This window comes from Cervus canadensis, chromosome 2, assembly GCF_019320065.1.
Source record: "Cervus canadensis isolate Bull #8, Minnesota chromosome 2, ASM1932006v1, whole genome shotgun sequence".
Lineage (NCBI taxonomy): Eukaryota > Metazoa > Chordata > Mammalia > Artiodactyla > Cervidae > Cervus > Cervus canadensis.
The window spans coordinates 7,515,518-7,531,658 of NC_057387.1; the positions used below are offsets into that span (position 1 = coordinate 7,515,518).

The window sequence follows — 16,141 nt, forward strand, 5'->3', positions numbered from 1 at the left end:
AAGGCCTCTTCAGACAACCATTTTGCCTTTTTGCATTTCTTTTTCTTGGGGATGGTTTTGATCACTGCCTCCTGTACAATGTCACGAACCTCCATCCATAGTTACTCAGGCACTCTGTCTATCAGATCCAATCCCTTGAATCTATTTGTCACTTCCACTGTATAATTGTAAGGGATTTGACTTAGGTCATACCTGAATGGCCTAGTGGTTTTCCCTACTTTCTTCAATTTAAGTCTGAATTTTGCAATAAGGAGTTCATGATCTGAGCCACAGTCATTTCCCAGTCTTGTTTTTGCTGACTGTATAGAGTTTCTCCATCTTCAACTGCAAAGAATATAATCAATCTGATTTCAGTATTGACCATCTGGTGATGTCCATGTGTATTAATTATATTTATCATATTGCACATTATGTCCCTAGTACTTATTTAACTTATAACTGGAAGTCTGTACCCTTTGACCATCTTCATCCAATTCTACCTCTCCCCAGACTGCAAATCTAATATTTTCCTTTCTCTTTAGGTTACTTTTTTAAAAATGTTATTTATAGTTTTTTTACTTTTTACGCCAGGAGGTGTGGCAGGTGGGATCTTAGTTTCCCAATCAGGGGTGCAACCTGGGGGCCCGGTATTGGAAGGGTGGAGTCTTAACGACTGACCCACCAGGAAGTCCCTGATCTTTTTTTTCTATTACTTTGCTTGTTTTCGAGGTATATTTGATATACCATACTATGTTAGTTCCTCAACATAGTCAGTATTTCTATACATTTCAAAATGATTACCATCTGTCACTATACAAAGATACTACATTGTCATTTACTATATTCCCCACAGTTAGCATGCACAAGCACCACACTGTATATTTACACTCCTAATTCATTTACTTTGTAATTGGAAGTTTGTACCACTTAACCTCCCTCACCTATTCCTCTCCTCTGGGCTATCGCCCCTTTGGTCTCAGTATTAGCTTTCTTAGGGTATGAATTTATTTTTATTACTTTTATATATTACCTATTCAATAATTATCAAATGTTTTTAAAATTAAAAAATACCATTAAGACTAAATAGACGTGTATGCGACCTAACTTTAAGTGAAAAATGTCAGTGGATATTTTGTGGAATGGGTAGCCGAGTTCAAGCATGCTAAAAAGAAAAAGACATATAATATCTCGAGAAGAGCGTAGTCTAGTTACGTAAAAGCGAAATTATAAACTTTTATTACACAGACAAAGAAGATATGGACACGTTAACAAAATTACAAAAACGCGAATTTCTCCAAAAATTAACTGGTAGCGTGATTTCGCCTTCTTACTCCTGGGGGCGTCCAAGCTCCACCTAACCCCTCCTTCCTCGTTTTTTCCGAAGGCTCGGAGGACCAGCAGCTGGGCAGAGCGCGAGTCAGCCGAGACGCCCCGGGGCGCCGGGACAGATGAACTCCGGGCCCTTGGGCCCGGCGCGCCGAGGAGGAGGAGAGCCCGACTCCGAGGCAGGAACTCTTTACAATAGCCACTTTCGTCGCCTTAACTGTTCAACCCTAGACCCCTAACCCAAGAGCAGAAGCCGGAGACTTGGGCAAAAAGCGGCCCAGGCTCCCGGAAGTCTGAGAGGGCCCGTGGCCGCAGCCCGCGGAGCGCCCCGCCCGCCCCGCCGCCGGCGCGACTCAGCCCGCGCAGGGCCCCGCCCCGCTCGCGTCCGGGCCTGCGGCGTCCGAGCCTTCCGGCTCGTCAGGCCTGAGTCAGGGCGGGGAGGCCGGGAAGGAGCGGCGGTTTCCCGACAACGGGGTCAGCATGACACGGTAGCAGCCACACCACACCTCGGCGGGAGGGACACGGAGTGCGGCGCAGCAGCCTCCTGTCGCTGCCCCAGCTAGGCCCCAGGAGCGGGGGATGACGCGGCCTCGTGCTTGCTCCCGGGCCAGGGGTAGGCCCATAGGTCTGAACGCTTCTCACTCGTGCGGTGTTCCCGCCGGGCCCAGTCTACCCCAGCTCCACCCCAATCCCAGTGTTAACGACTTGCCATGGGCACTTGCCACCTACTTCTGTGAGGACTAAATCATGTGCTGTTGCTGCTGCTGACCATCAAGACCCCCTGATGTGGAGAGCAGGAGTGAGGCCTCTGTGCTGGGGCCGAGTGGGGTGGGGTGGGTGGAGAAAGGAAACTGGCAGGACCGTTCTTTAAATAGATGTTTTCAGGAGCCGCTTTTATGAACCCAGTTCTCTTTTAAAATTTATTTATGTACTTTTGGGTGTGCTAGGGCTTTGTTGCTGCACATGGACCTTCTCTAGTTGTGGAGAGCAGGGGCTCCTGCTGCTCTTCATAGAGGAGCGCCGGCTTCAGTAGCGGTGGCATGTGGCTTCAGTAGTGGTGATGGCTTAGTCGCTCCTTGGCATGAGATCCTCCCCGACAAGGGATTGAACCCAGGTTCCCTTCATTGGCAGGCGGATTCTTATCCAATGTACCACCAGGAAAGTCTCATGAACACAGTTCTTGAATCTCCTCATATCTAGAAAGTCACTGAAATCCTTCAGGGTGATGACTGTTTTCATGATTAGCAGAAAGCTTCTTGAGACTAGCAGAAACCGGGAAAAAATATGCATTCAATTGCACGTATTCCCCTTTCACCAAAATCACGTCTATACTGACATTTCTCCCTGCTTCTTTGGAGCAGTTTCTCAGAGGTATCTGAGGTGCTGTTTACAGGCTGCAATCATTTTGCTATCACAGTAATTTACAATGTCATTTAGTCATTTTAATAATCTTATGAGATAATCATGAGGGTAGTTTTCCAGGTCACACGTCAAAATGTTACAGGAGAGGAAATGAGTTGTAAAGCAACATGCCTGAGTTCTAGTGATGGAGCTAGACCCAGACCCAGGTCATTTATACCGACTGTCCACAAATCCCTTTGTAAATCAGAGCATCGCTTGAGACCAGGCCTACAAAAAATATACTTTGTCTTGGAGTCCTTGGAGGGGGCGACTGTGAGGTTCCAGTTAAACAAGGGAATGTGAGTCCCAGCCCTGCCATGGAAGAGGTGGATTGCCTGCCTTCTGACAACAAACTGAGGCAGAGGGAAGCCTGAGGTTGGGGTGCCAGCCGTACTTCTTGCCACCTTAAACACAGCTGCTCTGGCTGTGGCCCTTGTAGAACACTCCCAGATATTCTAATGAAACCCTGAAGGTGGGGCTAGTGCTGGAAGGGAATCTGAGCTTCCCTTTTCTGAGGAATGGGTTTAAAAACAAAACAAACAAAAACACCCCTAAGAGTAGGAAGTGAGAACTTGACCCACAATCTGGTTGAATCTAGTCACACTGGGAGTTGTTGAGGGGAGGGTGGATAGAGAGAGGAATGGTTTCCAAATAGATTTAATTCCCATCTCCTCCCAAGGAAAGACACCTGGACAAGAACAAATATCTTTCATAGAAGTCCAGGAATGGGACAAGGCAGAGATTTTGCAGCTAAAGGCAAATGAATGGGGTGGGTCCATGGACCTGAGCAATTACTATCAGGTTGGCAAAAGACCCAACAGAATCATCTGCAACTTGGCACATAGTACCTAGGGACAAGGCCACCCCAACACATCTGAGAGCAATAAGGTCCCAGATGCCAGCCACAGGGACCTGAGGTTGCCTCCTTTTTCTGCCACCTCTAGGCCGTGGTAGCACCAGCTTCACCTAGATGCCACCTGGAGGAGTGTAAAAGAGTGTTCTGGTTGTCTATATCTGTATAACAAACTATTTCAGAGTCAGGAATTTGGAAAGGGTATGAGGGGAGAGGCAGTTTATCTCTGCTTCTAAATTTCAGCTGAGAAGACTTGGAGGCCAGAGATGACTTGATGACTGGGGACTGGAATCATCTGAAAAATTATCTATTTCTGCATAATCACTTTAAAATTTAGTACCTTAAAATAACAGTTTATTATTTCTCCTGGTTCTCTTGGTTAGCTGGGGCTCAGATGTGAATTTGGCTGGAGCCAGAATGGTCAATTTAGCCTTAAGGCTTTCTCCAGGTGGCCTTTATCTCTGGCAGAGTAACTGGTCTTCTTGCATGGCATGGAGTAGCAAGAGGGAATGCTTCAACCAAGGCAAGCAGAAGTTACAGATCTGTTAAAGCTCTCCCCTGAAAGTTACATATCAGTACTTCCATTCCATTCTGTTGGTCAAAACAGGTCACAGGGTCAACTCAGATTTAAAGAGAGGGGAAATAGACTCTGCCTCTTGAAGGGTAGTTTTCCAGGTCACATTTCAAAAGAGTTTATGGGGTGAGAGATGTTGTTGTCATCTTTAGAAACACAGTCACCACTACCACTTAAACAAGAACAAACAGAGAGATTTTTAACTTGGCAGTTAAATTTTTCCCATTTCTCCACATCTTGTAGGCTACAGGTTTGAGAACAGGTTAGACCAATTATAAAATAAGCTACATTTTTTCCTGGGCATTGTTGTTGTTGTTGTTCAGTCACTAAGACATGTCTGACTCTTCAACCCTGTGAACTGCAGCATGACGGGCTTCCCTGTCCTTCACTATCTCTGGGATTTTGCTCAAACTCATGTCCATTGAGTCAGTGATACCATCCAACCATCTCATCCTCTGTTGCCCACTTCTCCTTGTGCCCTCTCTGGATGTAATGAGTAGTAAATTGTGAGCCACTACACACGTACAAGCTAGATTTAGAAAAGGCAGAGGAACAAGAGATCAAATTGCCAACACCCGTTGGCTCATAGAAAGAGAATAGAATTAGAGTAGAATAGAATGGCTCATAGAATTCCAGAAAAACATCTATTTCTGCTTCATTGACTACACTAAAGTCTTTGAATGTGTGGATCACAACAAACTGGAAAATTCTTAAAAGAGATGGGAATACCAGACCACCTGACCTGCCTCCTGAGAAATCTGTATGCAGGTCAGGAAGCAACAGTTAGAACCGGACATGGAAAATGGACCGGTTCCAAATTGGGAAAGGAGTATGTCAAAACTGTATATTGCCACCCTGTTTTTTTTTTAACTTATATGCAGAATACATCATGCAAAATGCCAGGCCAGATTAATCACAAGCTAAAATCAAGATTGCCAGGAGAAATATCAATAATCTCAAATATGCAGATGACACCCTAATGGCAGAAAATGAAGAGGAGTTAAAGAGCCTCTTAATGAAGGTGAAAGAGGAGAGTGAAAACCTGGCTTAAAACTCAACATTTAAAAATCTAAGATCATAGCATCCGGTCCCATCACTTCTTAGCAAATAGATGGAGAAAAAATGGAAACAGTCACTTTCTTGGGCTCCAAAATCACTGCAGAGGGTGACTGTAGCCATTAAATTAAAAGATGCTTACTCCTTGGAAGGAAAGCTATGACAAACATAGACAGTGTATTAAAAAGCAGAGACATCACTTTGTCAACAAAGGTCTGTCTAGTCAAAGCTATGGTTTTTCCAGTGGTCATGTAGTAGTGAGAGCTGGACCTTAAAGAAGACTGAATGCTGAAGAATTGATGCTTTTGAACTGTGGTGTTGGAGAAAACTCTTGAGAGTCCCTTGGACTGCAAGGAGATCCAACCAGTTAAAATGAGGGCTTGAGATTTCAGATTTTGAGAGAGTCAATTCCTAGGCAGGTTGATAAGAAGTCCGGGGTCCCTGAGGATGAGAGGAGTCTGGGGTCTCTCAAGGAGGAGAAAAGGACAAACTTTTTTTTTTCTTCTCTACATTCCTTAGTCTTAGTCACATAAAACATTTTTTCTTTAAGCCCAGAACTGATGATTACACAACAAACAATTCAGTTTAAACTCTGTACTAAGGATTATATAACAACAATGTATCCTGTTTGAGGACAGTTTCCCCTTCCTGAAAACCTCCTAGCTAATCCTGTTATCTTAAAATGTAAATTGTGGGAGTGGGTCTAGTAAGAACTTTACAATCTTGAGACATTCTTTTGATTTATTTTAATAAGAAATTTAAAAAGTATATGACTCCCTTGCTTAGTCTTAGGGATGGGGGCACTCTCTATCCCCCTCCTGATGTCTATGTTAGAAGCATTCTCTGTCCCTTTTCACTTTAATAAAACTCTGCTACACAAAACTCTTGAGTGATCAAGCCTGGTCCCTGGTCTCGAAATCTGCTTCTTCAGAGATCATGAATCCGACACCGTTCACTGTAAGTTATCAATTTTAGGATCTTGACTTTTAGGAACAGGTCAGTTTGCAAGTTGGAAAACTGATTCTTCAACTTACTGGCTGTATATCTTGGACACATTGTTTAAGCTTCCTATGTTTCAATTTTCTCATACACAAAATGTACTAATATTATTCTCACTTTACACGGGGCATGCAAAACTTAAGTTTAGAAACTTTGGCTTTAATAGCTCAAAAATTTTGATAATTGTGAGAGTGAAAACTTTGATCTAGACTTTCAGGAAATCAGTGACTTGGCCTGATTTCTGACAAAAGAAGGAGAGGATAAAATTTGGGAGTGGTCTGAGGCAATATGTTCTTGGAGAAGAGGACATTTGAGTGATTCATGCATGTGAAAAGGAGGGATACAGATCTGTGGAAAGATATGTTCCTCCTGGTACTTAAATCCTAGCATCTAATCCTAGCATCATTCATTAGTACCTAGTTTCATTATTTCTTGGCAGTCTTCAGTAGAGTTAGCATTACACATTACTTAAAAAATTTTTTTCTTACTGTAAAATACATATAAAATTTACCATCTTAGATAAACCCTTTTTAAGTGTACAGTTCACATTGTTGTGTGACCATCACCCTTATCCATTTCCAGAATTCTTTTCCATCTTGCAAAAGTGAAACTCTGTACCTATTAAACAGTAACTCTCCATCCCCACTACCTGCCCCCCCAAGCTCCCACCTGTAGACTTCTACTTTCTGCTTCTGTGATGTTTGACCATTAACTACCTCATATAAATGGAATCAGTATTTTCAGTAGTTTTCTTTTTGTGACAGGCTTATTTCATTTAGCATAATGTCTTCAAGGTTCATTCAATGTTATAGCATATGTCAGAATTTCATGCTTTTTTAAGGCTAGTAATATTTCATTGTATAAACTTCACATTACTTTTTGTTATATCAAGAACTTTGGCCCTTTATAACATGTTTCTTATATTTTGCACACAGGAAGGGTCACCATACATAGTCAGGTCAGTGTTTTCCCTCTAGGATTTCAGTTCACCTTTTAAAGGGAGGAAGTGAAGGCAGAACAAAGACAGGAGTGGGAACGGACTAAAATAATCATTCAAATGAGTAATTATTTCCTGGACAGTATTCCTGGCTACATATGTAAAACAGCAGGCCCCCAGAGCTAAATTAAGGAGTTAGATTTGGGGTGAGGGGGTTATTGACTCATATATTTATTGGTAACAGCTTTATTGAGATATAATTCATAGGCCATACAATCCATTGATTTAATGTTATTTAATTCATTCGCTTAACTTCATTGACTTTTCACATATTCAGAGTTGTACCACTGTTGTCACAAAATCTTAGAAAATTTTCATAGTCCCTGAAAGAAATCTTGTACCAGTTTGCCATCATCCCCAGGTCCCTCCTCAGCCCTGTGCAGCCATTAATCTACCTTCTGTCCATACAGAGATGCCTACTCTGGAAATTTCATGTAAATGAAATCATATAATATGTGCTTTTTTGTGACTGGCCTCTTTCACTTCATTCAAGCTTCATCCATGTTGTAGAGTGTATTGATAATTCATTTCTTTGTTTACTAGATGAAAGAAATAATAGCAGGAATTCATTTATTTTTATTACTCAATAATATTCTATTCTGTTGATTATTACTGCATTTTATCTACTCATCAGTTTTTGGACATTAGAGTTGTTCCTATTTTTTGGCTATTATGAGTAGCGCTGCTTTGAATACTCATGTATAAATTATGTAGACCTATGTTTTAATTTCTCTTAGGTATATACCTAGAGGTGGATTTTTTTTAATGTTTTTATTTTATATTGGAGTATAGTCGATTTATAATGTTGTGTTTTAAACATACAGCTGAGTGATTCAGTTATACATATATCCCTTCTTTTTCAGACTCTTTTCCCATATATGTTGTTACAGAATACTGAGTACAGTTTTCTGTGCTATACAATAAGTCCTTGTTGATTATCTGTTTTTATGTGTGTGTGTGTGTGTGTGTGTGTGTGTGTGTGTAGTAGTATGTACACGTTAATCCCAAACTTCTAACTTATCCTTCTCTGGCAAGGAGTTAGATTTTATAGGACCAGAAAATGAATTTAGGAAGCTAAACTAAGTGTTCACTTCTTTTTGTATTCTTATGTAAAACTGTAAAGGAGAGTGGAGATACATGCTGAGGTGGCAACCACTGAACATTCTCTACAGGCCTCCGTGTGACAGAGGGGAGGACGGCATACACTTTTAGCAACTGGAGTAGATGTTTGGAGACTTTGTACTCTAAAGGAGTTTTCCTCTGAGTCGTTTCCACTCTGTGAGCTCAGCTGAGACCTAGGACAGCCCAGAACACAAGGACCCTCCCTTCACATCCCCACAGACCACTGTCAGTGTGGGCTAGTCTCTGATTCTCCTCTCCCGACCAGGAACAGGAACCGAAGAGCCAGGATCCTTTCCCCAGGATCGGTCTCTGAGGAGGCAGAGCTCTCACACCTCTGACCTCCAGGGTCAGTGGGTCTCTGGGAGAGTTGCCTGGAGTTCACCCTCATCACACCTTATCTGGCTCAGGAGACTCACTCTTCATCTACTCATCACTATTTCTCACCCAGGTTTTCCCCTAAAGCAACTCCCTGGGGGCAGCTATTTCCCCGAGTACACAGCGACACTGCCCTGTTAATCACTTTCTGGGCGGAGGTGGTGGCAGTCCTCCGACAGGAAGCTGAGGTTCCTTCCCTGTTCTGGATTGAACATCCAGATTTTCTTGGCTCTTAGAATCTCTCATGTCTCCCCACTCCACCCCCAACCCCATCCCTGCTTCCTTTTATTTATTTTTAAAAATTAATTAATTTATTTTAATTGGAGGCTAATTACTTTACAATATTGTAGTGATTTTTGCCATACATTGACATGAATCACCAGCTTCCTTTTAAAACTTGACTTTGTTCCTGACTCTGGACTTTAATACTGACGTCATTTAAGGATTTGGAGACAATGGGCAAAATATTTCTTCCTTTGTAGTGTAGGGGGACTAGTTGGAAAACTAATCTCCACTAGAGGGAGACTTCATCTTAAAAAAGAAAACGATATGAAATTTGTGATGTTTAATGGAAGTAAAGTATAGAACATGTAGAGGAAGTATATAATTAATTTATACAGCTGTTGCATTTAGCCAACTATCTCTTTTTTTAAAAAAAAAAAAGCTGTTATTTCCACATTATTTTCACAATAATTCGTTTTATGTAGAAATTACTTTTTCAGTTTTATTTTATAATTATGTAAAATATTTACATAATTACTTAAATCTTTGCATAATTTACTTCCCTGGTGGCTCAGACGGTAAAAGCCTCTGCCTACAATGCAGGAGACCTGGGTTCGATCCCTGGGTCAGGAAGATCCCCTGGAGAAGGAAATGGCAGTCCACTCCAGTATTCTTGCCTAGAAAATCCCATGGATGGAGAAGCCTCGTAGGCTACCGTCCATGGGGTTGCAAAGAGTTGGACACAACTGAGTGACTTCACTTTTCTTTAACTTAATTTTATAATTATGTAAAATATTTACGTATTTTTTACATGTAACATTTGGGGGGCTTCCCTGCTGGCTCAGTTGGTAAAGAATCCGCCTGCAATGCAGGAGACCTGGATTTGATTCCTGAGTTAGGAATATCCTTTGGAGAAGGGAATGGCTACCCACTCCAATATTCTTGCCTGGAGAATTCCATGAGCAGAGAAGCCTGGTGGGCTACTGTCCATGGGGTCGCAGAGTTGGACACGACTGAGTGACTAAGCACATATACAAAATATTTACATGGTTCTAAAATCAACTCTACAAAACAAAGTATATTCAAAGAAATTTATCTTCTGTCTTTTCTGAATTATTCCTCCTCTCTCTCTAAGTTCAGTTCAGTCGCTCAGTCGTGTCCAACTCTGCAACCCCATGAACCACACCACGCCAGGCCTCCCTGTCCATCACCAACTCACAGAGTTCACCCAAACTCATGTCCATCGAGTCGGTGATGCCATCCAGCCATCTCATCCTCTGTTGTTCCCTTCTCCTCCTGCCCCCAATCCTTCCCAGCATTAGGGTCTTTTCCAATGAGTAATCCCTAATCATACCACTTATTTTTCCAACGTTGTTTTTTCTATTAGAAACACACATGTTTATCAGTTCAGTTCAGTTTGGTTGCTCAGTCATGTCTGACTCTTTATGACCCCATGGACTGCAGCATGCCAGGCTTCCCTATTCATCACCAACTCCTGGAACTTTCTCAAACTCATGTCCACCAAGTAAGTGATGCCATCTAACCATCTCATCCTCTGTTGTCCCCTTCTCCTCCAGCCTTCAATCTTTCCCAGCATCAGGGTCTTTTCTAATGAGTCGGTTCTTCCCATCAGGTGGCCAAAGTATTGGAGTTTCGGCTTCAGCATCAGTCCTTCCAATGAATATTCAGGACTGATTTCCTTTAGGACTGACTGATTTGATCTCCTTGCAGTCCAAGGGACTCTCAAGAGTCTCCTTCAACACCACAGTTCAAAAGCATCAGTTCTTCTGCGCTAAGCTTTCTTTATAGTCCAACTCTCACATCCATACATGACTACTGGAAAAACCATAGCTTTGACTAGATGGACCTTTGTTGGCAAAGTAATGTCTTTGCTTTTTAATATGCTGTCTAGGTTGATCATAGCTTTTCCAAGGAACAAGCATCTTTTAATTTCATGGCTGCAGTGATTTTGGAGCCCAAGAAAATAAATTCTCTCACTGTTTCCATTGTTTTCCCATCTATTTGCCATGAAGTGATGGGACCAGATGCCATGATCTTAGTTTTCTGAATGCTGAGTTTTAAGCCAACTTTTTCACTCTCTTTCACTTTCATCAAGAGGCTCTTTAGTTCCTCTTCACTTTCTGCCCTAAATATGGTGTCATTGCACATCTGAAGTTATTGATATTTCTCTGGCAATCTTGATTCCAGCTTGTCCTTCACTCAGCCCAGCATTTCTTATGATGTACTCTGCATATAAGTTAGAGCAGGGTGACAATATGCAGCCTTGACATACTCCTTTCCAGATTTGGAACCGGTCCATTTTCCATGTCCGGTTCTAACTGTTGCTTCTTGACCTGCATACAGATTTCTCAGGAGGCAGGTCAGGTGGTCTGGTATTCCCATCTCTTGAAGAATTTTCCACAGTTTGTTGTGATCCACACAGTCAAAGGCTTTGGCATAGTCAATAAAGCAGAAGTAGATGTTTTTCTGGAACTGTCTCACTTTTTCAATGATCCAACGGATGTTGGCAATTTGATCTCTGGTTCCTCTGCCTTTTTTTATACATCTCCTTTTAAATATAAACAATAGCGCACTATTCACATGTTGTACACCTTTCTTTATTCACTTTAAAGTATTTCTTGGTGATCACTCCATAACAACATCTTGCTCACTGCTTTTTTACAGTGAAAAAGTACTGTATGGTACTCCTTTTAGTGGAGGTACTATATTACTGACAGACATTTGGGTTGTTTCCAGTTTGTAGCTATTATAAATAATGTTGTATACAATAGTGTACACTTTTCATACTTTTGTTAGAGTATCTTTGGGATGGATTTCTATTTTTTTTAACATATATAGTCATCTTTATTAAAGTTCACAATTACATTAGAAACAGATGGATTTCTTTAAGACATGCAGATTCTCATGGGCACCTACTTTCCACTTTTAAGACTGATAGATAAAAAGGTCAATATCTTAGTGTCATTACATCAAGTTTTCACCGGGTAGGAAACCTGAAAAGGTCTCTTGAGCCTTCCAGGTCACTATACTCTCTAAGACTTGCCATATGGTCTCTGGCATTTCTTATAAATTTCAGTAAGTGCCTGGGCAACAGAACACTGTAACTCTGCTGGGTTTTAAGGTGCAGTTCCAGGGGTTAAATATCGTACCTATACACTTCCAAATCTCCCAGGCTTATCTTCAATTAATGTATTACTTTACTTGGTGTTTCAGGAGGTAAAGAATCTACCTGCAATGCAGTAGGATCTAGGTTCAATTCCTTGGTCAGGAAGATCCCCAGAGAGAAAGGAATGGGTTCCACTCCAGTATTCTTGGCTGGAGAATTAATTTTTACTTTACTAATCTCCCTGTCAAAGAAAGACTCCAAAGCATTGCTAACTGTGAAGTCGGTGAGGCTCCTGTTCTCTCCTCAAATCCAATTGTATTTGGAGTCCCAAACGAAGTGCTGCAAAAGAGGGAAAACCTTAACCCAACTGCACAGCAAAACAGGTTAAAACAATTAAAAAAAAAATTCACTTTGGAGCAACCCAGATCCAGACAGACTGCTATAGAGAGCTGTTTCCTGCATGGTTTTTCTCCCCAGTCATTGTCCACAGGACTCTGAGAAGACGTAGGAATATGCAAGCGCAGACTTAAGGCCCGGCTTCATCTCCAACGTTGTGGAAAGGGACTGTACATCACCGGGCAGAGCCCTATGCTCCCTTACGCCACCTGGACAGAGCCCGGGGAGAGTGAAGGGATGGATTTCTAAAAACAGATTGCTTAATCAAAAGGCAAAGGCAGTGATAATCATGCTAGTTAGATACTGTCAAAGTCTCCATTGTGGAGGCTGTACCATTTTACATTTCCATACTCAACATATGAGAATGCCTGTTTCCTCTCAGACTCATCAAGACAGTATGTTATCAAAGTTTTGGATTTATTCAGGCTCATGGGTAAGATGTGCTATTTCCATGTACTTTTAATTTCCATGTTTTTAAAATTATGAGTAATACTGAACACTTTTCATATGGTTAACAGAAATTTGTATGTCTTTCTCTGTGATAGGCTCATTTTATCAGTTCATCTGTGGAGATGAGCATACATTTTTTTTTTACCCCGGATCAATTAATATGATAAACTACATTAATGAATTTCCTTTGACTCTCCATATTTACATCCATGGAGTATTATCCACTTGTTTATGATAAAAATTTTTTTATGTACTATTGACTTCTGTTTACTAATGTCTTATTTAAGATTTTTATATCAGTATTAACAAGTGAAGTTGATCTATAGTGGTTTTTGTTTAGTCTTTGTCATGATTCCAAAATTTAGGTTTGGGGATCAATATTACACTCACTTCAGAAAATGAATTTAAAAATTTTCCTCTTTTGCCATGTTCTAAAATAACTTGAAAAGCTAAGGATTTATTTTTTTTAAGTTTGATATTATCTTCTGTGAAACTATCTGGATCTGTTTTGTTTTGTGGGGTAACTCTAATCAGTTTCTCTAATTTTTTTATGTTAAATGGTTTTTCTTTGTCTCCACATGAATCAATTCTATTAAATTGGGGTTTTACACAAAATTATATATTTAATGTAGATTTTCAAATATATTTACATAGGCTGTTTTAAAAATTCCTCTTCTATCTCTTTCTTTCTAGTTTTATGTATTTGTGCTGAAATTCCCCCCTCCATGTTTTTTGAATAGTTTAGCTAAGAAGTTGTCAATTTAATTTTTTCAAAGAAACATTTTGGGTTCATTTGTTAGTTCTACTTTTTGTTGTTGTTTTCAAACCCATTAGCCATTGACTTTCTTTTGACTAATTTCTTCCTTTTGCTGTTGTTTGGTTTGCTTTGCTTTTCCCCCTAGTTTTTTGGGTCATAATGTTTATTCATTTATTTTTGCTTTTAAACTTTTATTCATTTATTATTATAAATCTTTCTCTGACAGCTGTTTTAACTATTTCCCATAGTTATTGTTTTCATTATTAATATTTTCAATTTGTTTTGCATTTTTCCTTTGACCCAGAAGTGGTTAACAGCAAGTTTTTTAATTTCCCACTTGGAAATTTAAATTGGACTTTATTGAGATTTTTTTCTGTGGCCAAAAATGTTACCAGTTGGCACAGGTGGTAAGGAATCTGCCAGTGTAGGAGACTGTGTCAGAAGGAAATGGCAACCCACTCCAGCATTTCTTGCCTGGAAAATTTCAAGGACAGAGGAGCTTGGTGGGCTATAGTCTGTGGGGTCACAAAGAGTCGGACATGACTGAGCACACACATCCCATGCCAGAATATGAATGTACCACATTTTTGTGATTTTTGTGAATCCTTTATATGTATTTGTTGGTGGGGGGGGGGAGTCATATTCTCTATTATCAAGTTTCAGAGTTTAATATATTTTAAATATGCCTTATTTATTGTGTTGTTTAGGTTGTCTGTATCTGTACTAATTTCTTGTCACTTTCTCTCCCTAGATCTGACAGATTTGTTAAAGTTCCTATTATTATTAGTGTGTTTCTATTTCTCCCCATTTTAAGTATAATTCTTCTGATTTTTTAATTGTGATAAAAATTTCTTTTAAACCTTTTAAGTCAGAATCCTACTTTCTTGGATAATTACAATTGCAACCCCTGCTTAAATTACAGAAAAAATTCTGGTACATTTTTAGTCATTTATTTTTAGGCTTCCTGAATCTCTTCAATTTAGATATATTTCTTTTATATAGCATAGTGTTGGAATTTGCTTTTGTAGTCAATATGAAACTCATTTTAACAGGTGAGGTAAGCTTATTTATATATTTGTTGATGTAGTCAATATGTCTGGCCTTAGAGCCGCCTTACTTTTTTAAAAAAGTTATTTATTTTTGGTTGCACTGAGTCTGTTGCTGTGTGCAGGCTTTCTCTAGTAGCAGAGAGTGGGGGCTACCCTTTAATCGGGACCTGAGGGCCTCTCATTGCATCGGCGTTCCTTGTTGTGGCGCATGTGTTCTAAAAGGCTTCAGTAGCTTCAGTAGCTGCACGGGCTCAGTAGTTCTGCGGTAAAAGCAGGCTTAGTTGCTGTGCGGCATGTGGAATCTTCCCCCACCAGGGATTGAACCAGTGTCCCCTGCATTCCATGGCAGATTCTTATCCACTGTACCACCAGGGAAGTCCTGCCGTATGGTTTTATCTTACATATTTTTTGTATATTTAGGTCTCTCACCATATGCTCTATGTCATTTGCGTCCTCCCTCCTTTTTAAACATATCTTCTGATATTTAAAAGAGTTTATATTTTTGTTCTAATGGTTAACTTTATCCTAATACTTTTATTGTACAATACGTAAGTTCTCTTTTTGGCTATTGTCTGTATAAGCATGTGAGATGATCGAAAATGTATATATTGGTCTCTGCCCACATTTTTCCTACACAGCTCCTGACCCTGGTAAATACCTAAGTGATAAAGGCTCTAGGAGCATCTTTTATGCTAACATTTGTCTTTGCTAACATTTATGCTAACATGTTAGCTTTATGCTAACATTTGGTCTTTGATGCTGGTTTCTAACAGAGTGCTTGGAATTTCCTGGGTAATAGGGGTGCTTTTGTTCCCAGTGAGGTGATTCTTGGTGGGCTCCTGGATGAAAGCTGGTCACAGAAAGGCCAAATCATGATTAGAGACTTAGAATTCAACCCCACCCCCATTCTCTGTATAAGGGAGAGGTGCTGGAAATGGAGTTAATGATGGATTAGGCCTGTGTGATAAAGCCTCCATGGAAATCCCAATAAGATAAGTAAGGTTTGGAGAGTTTCCAAGGAGAGTGGCAGGCCTGCAGAGGATATGGGAGCTCCACACTGCTTCCCACACACCTTTCCTGAGCATCTCTTCCATCTGGAGGTTCATCAGTATCCTTTATCATATTCTTTTATAAATTTTTGTTTTGACTGTCCTGGATCCTCATGGCAGCACACAGGCTCTCTGTTGCGTCGTTCGGACTTCTCTTTTTGTGCCGCGCAGGCTTAGCTGCTGTGGCACACGGGATCTTAGTTGACCGGCCAGGGATTGAACCCAGGCCCCCTGCATTGCATAGTGGATTGCTAACCACTGGACCACCAGGGAAGTCCTCTCTCACTGCCTTCTATAAAAAGCAGTAAAGATTACTTTCTTGAGTTCCATGAGCCATTCTAGCAAATTACCTAAGCTCAAGGAGGGGATTATGGGAAGCTCTGACTTAGAGCTGATTGATCAGAAGCAC

The 16,141-nt window shown here is 40.6% G+C and overlaps 1 protein-coding gene and 1 non-coding gene across 2 annotated transcripts in view; one reads left to right on the plus strand and one right to left on the minus strand.

Annotated features, from left to right (window-relative positions):
- The first annotated feature begins 1,402 nt into the window (after window positions 1–1,402).
- CFAP126 (cilia and flagella associated protein 126) overlaps window positions 1,403–16,141 on the plus strand; it is a 28,994-nt gene continuing 14,255 nt past the window's right edge. The window contains exon 1 of the mRNA XM_043451006.1: window positions 1,403–1,917. Within this exon, the coding sequence (XP_043306941.1) occupies window positions 1,885–1,917 (33 nt within the window). The 5' untranslated portion in view covers window positions 1,403–1,884. The remainder of the gene's footprint in view (window positions 1,918–16,141) is intronic.
- Window positions 12,479–12,677, minus strand: LOC122437492. Its single transcript, XR_006268307.1, has one exon. It is a non-coding gene; the product is annotated as a small nucleolar RNA SNORA73 family (small nucleolar RNA).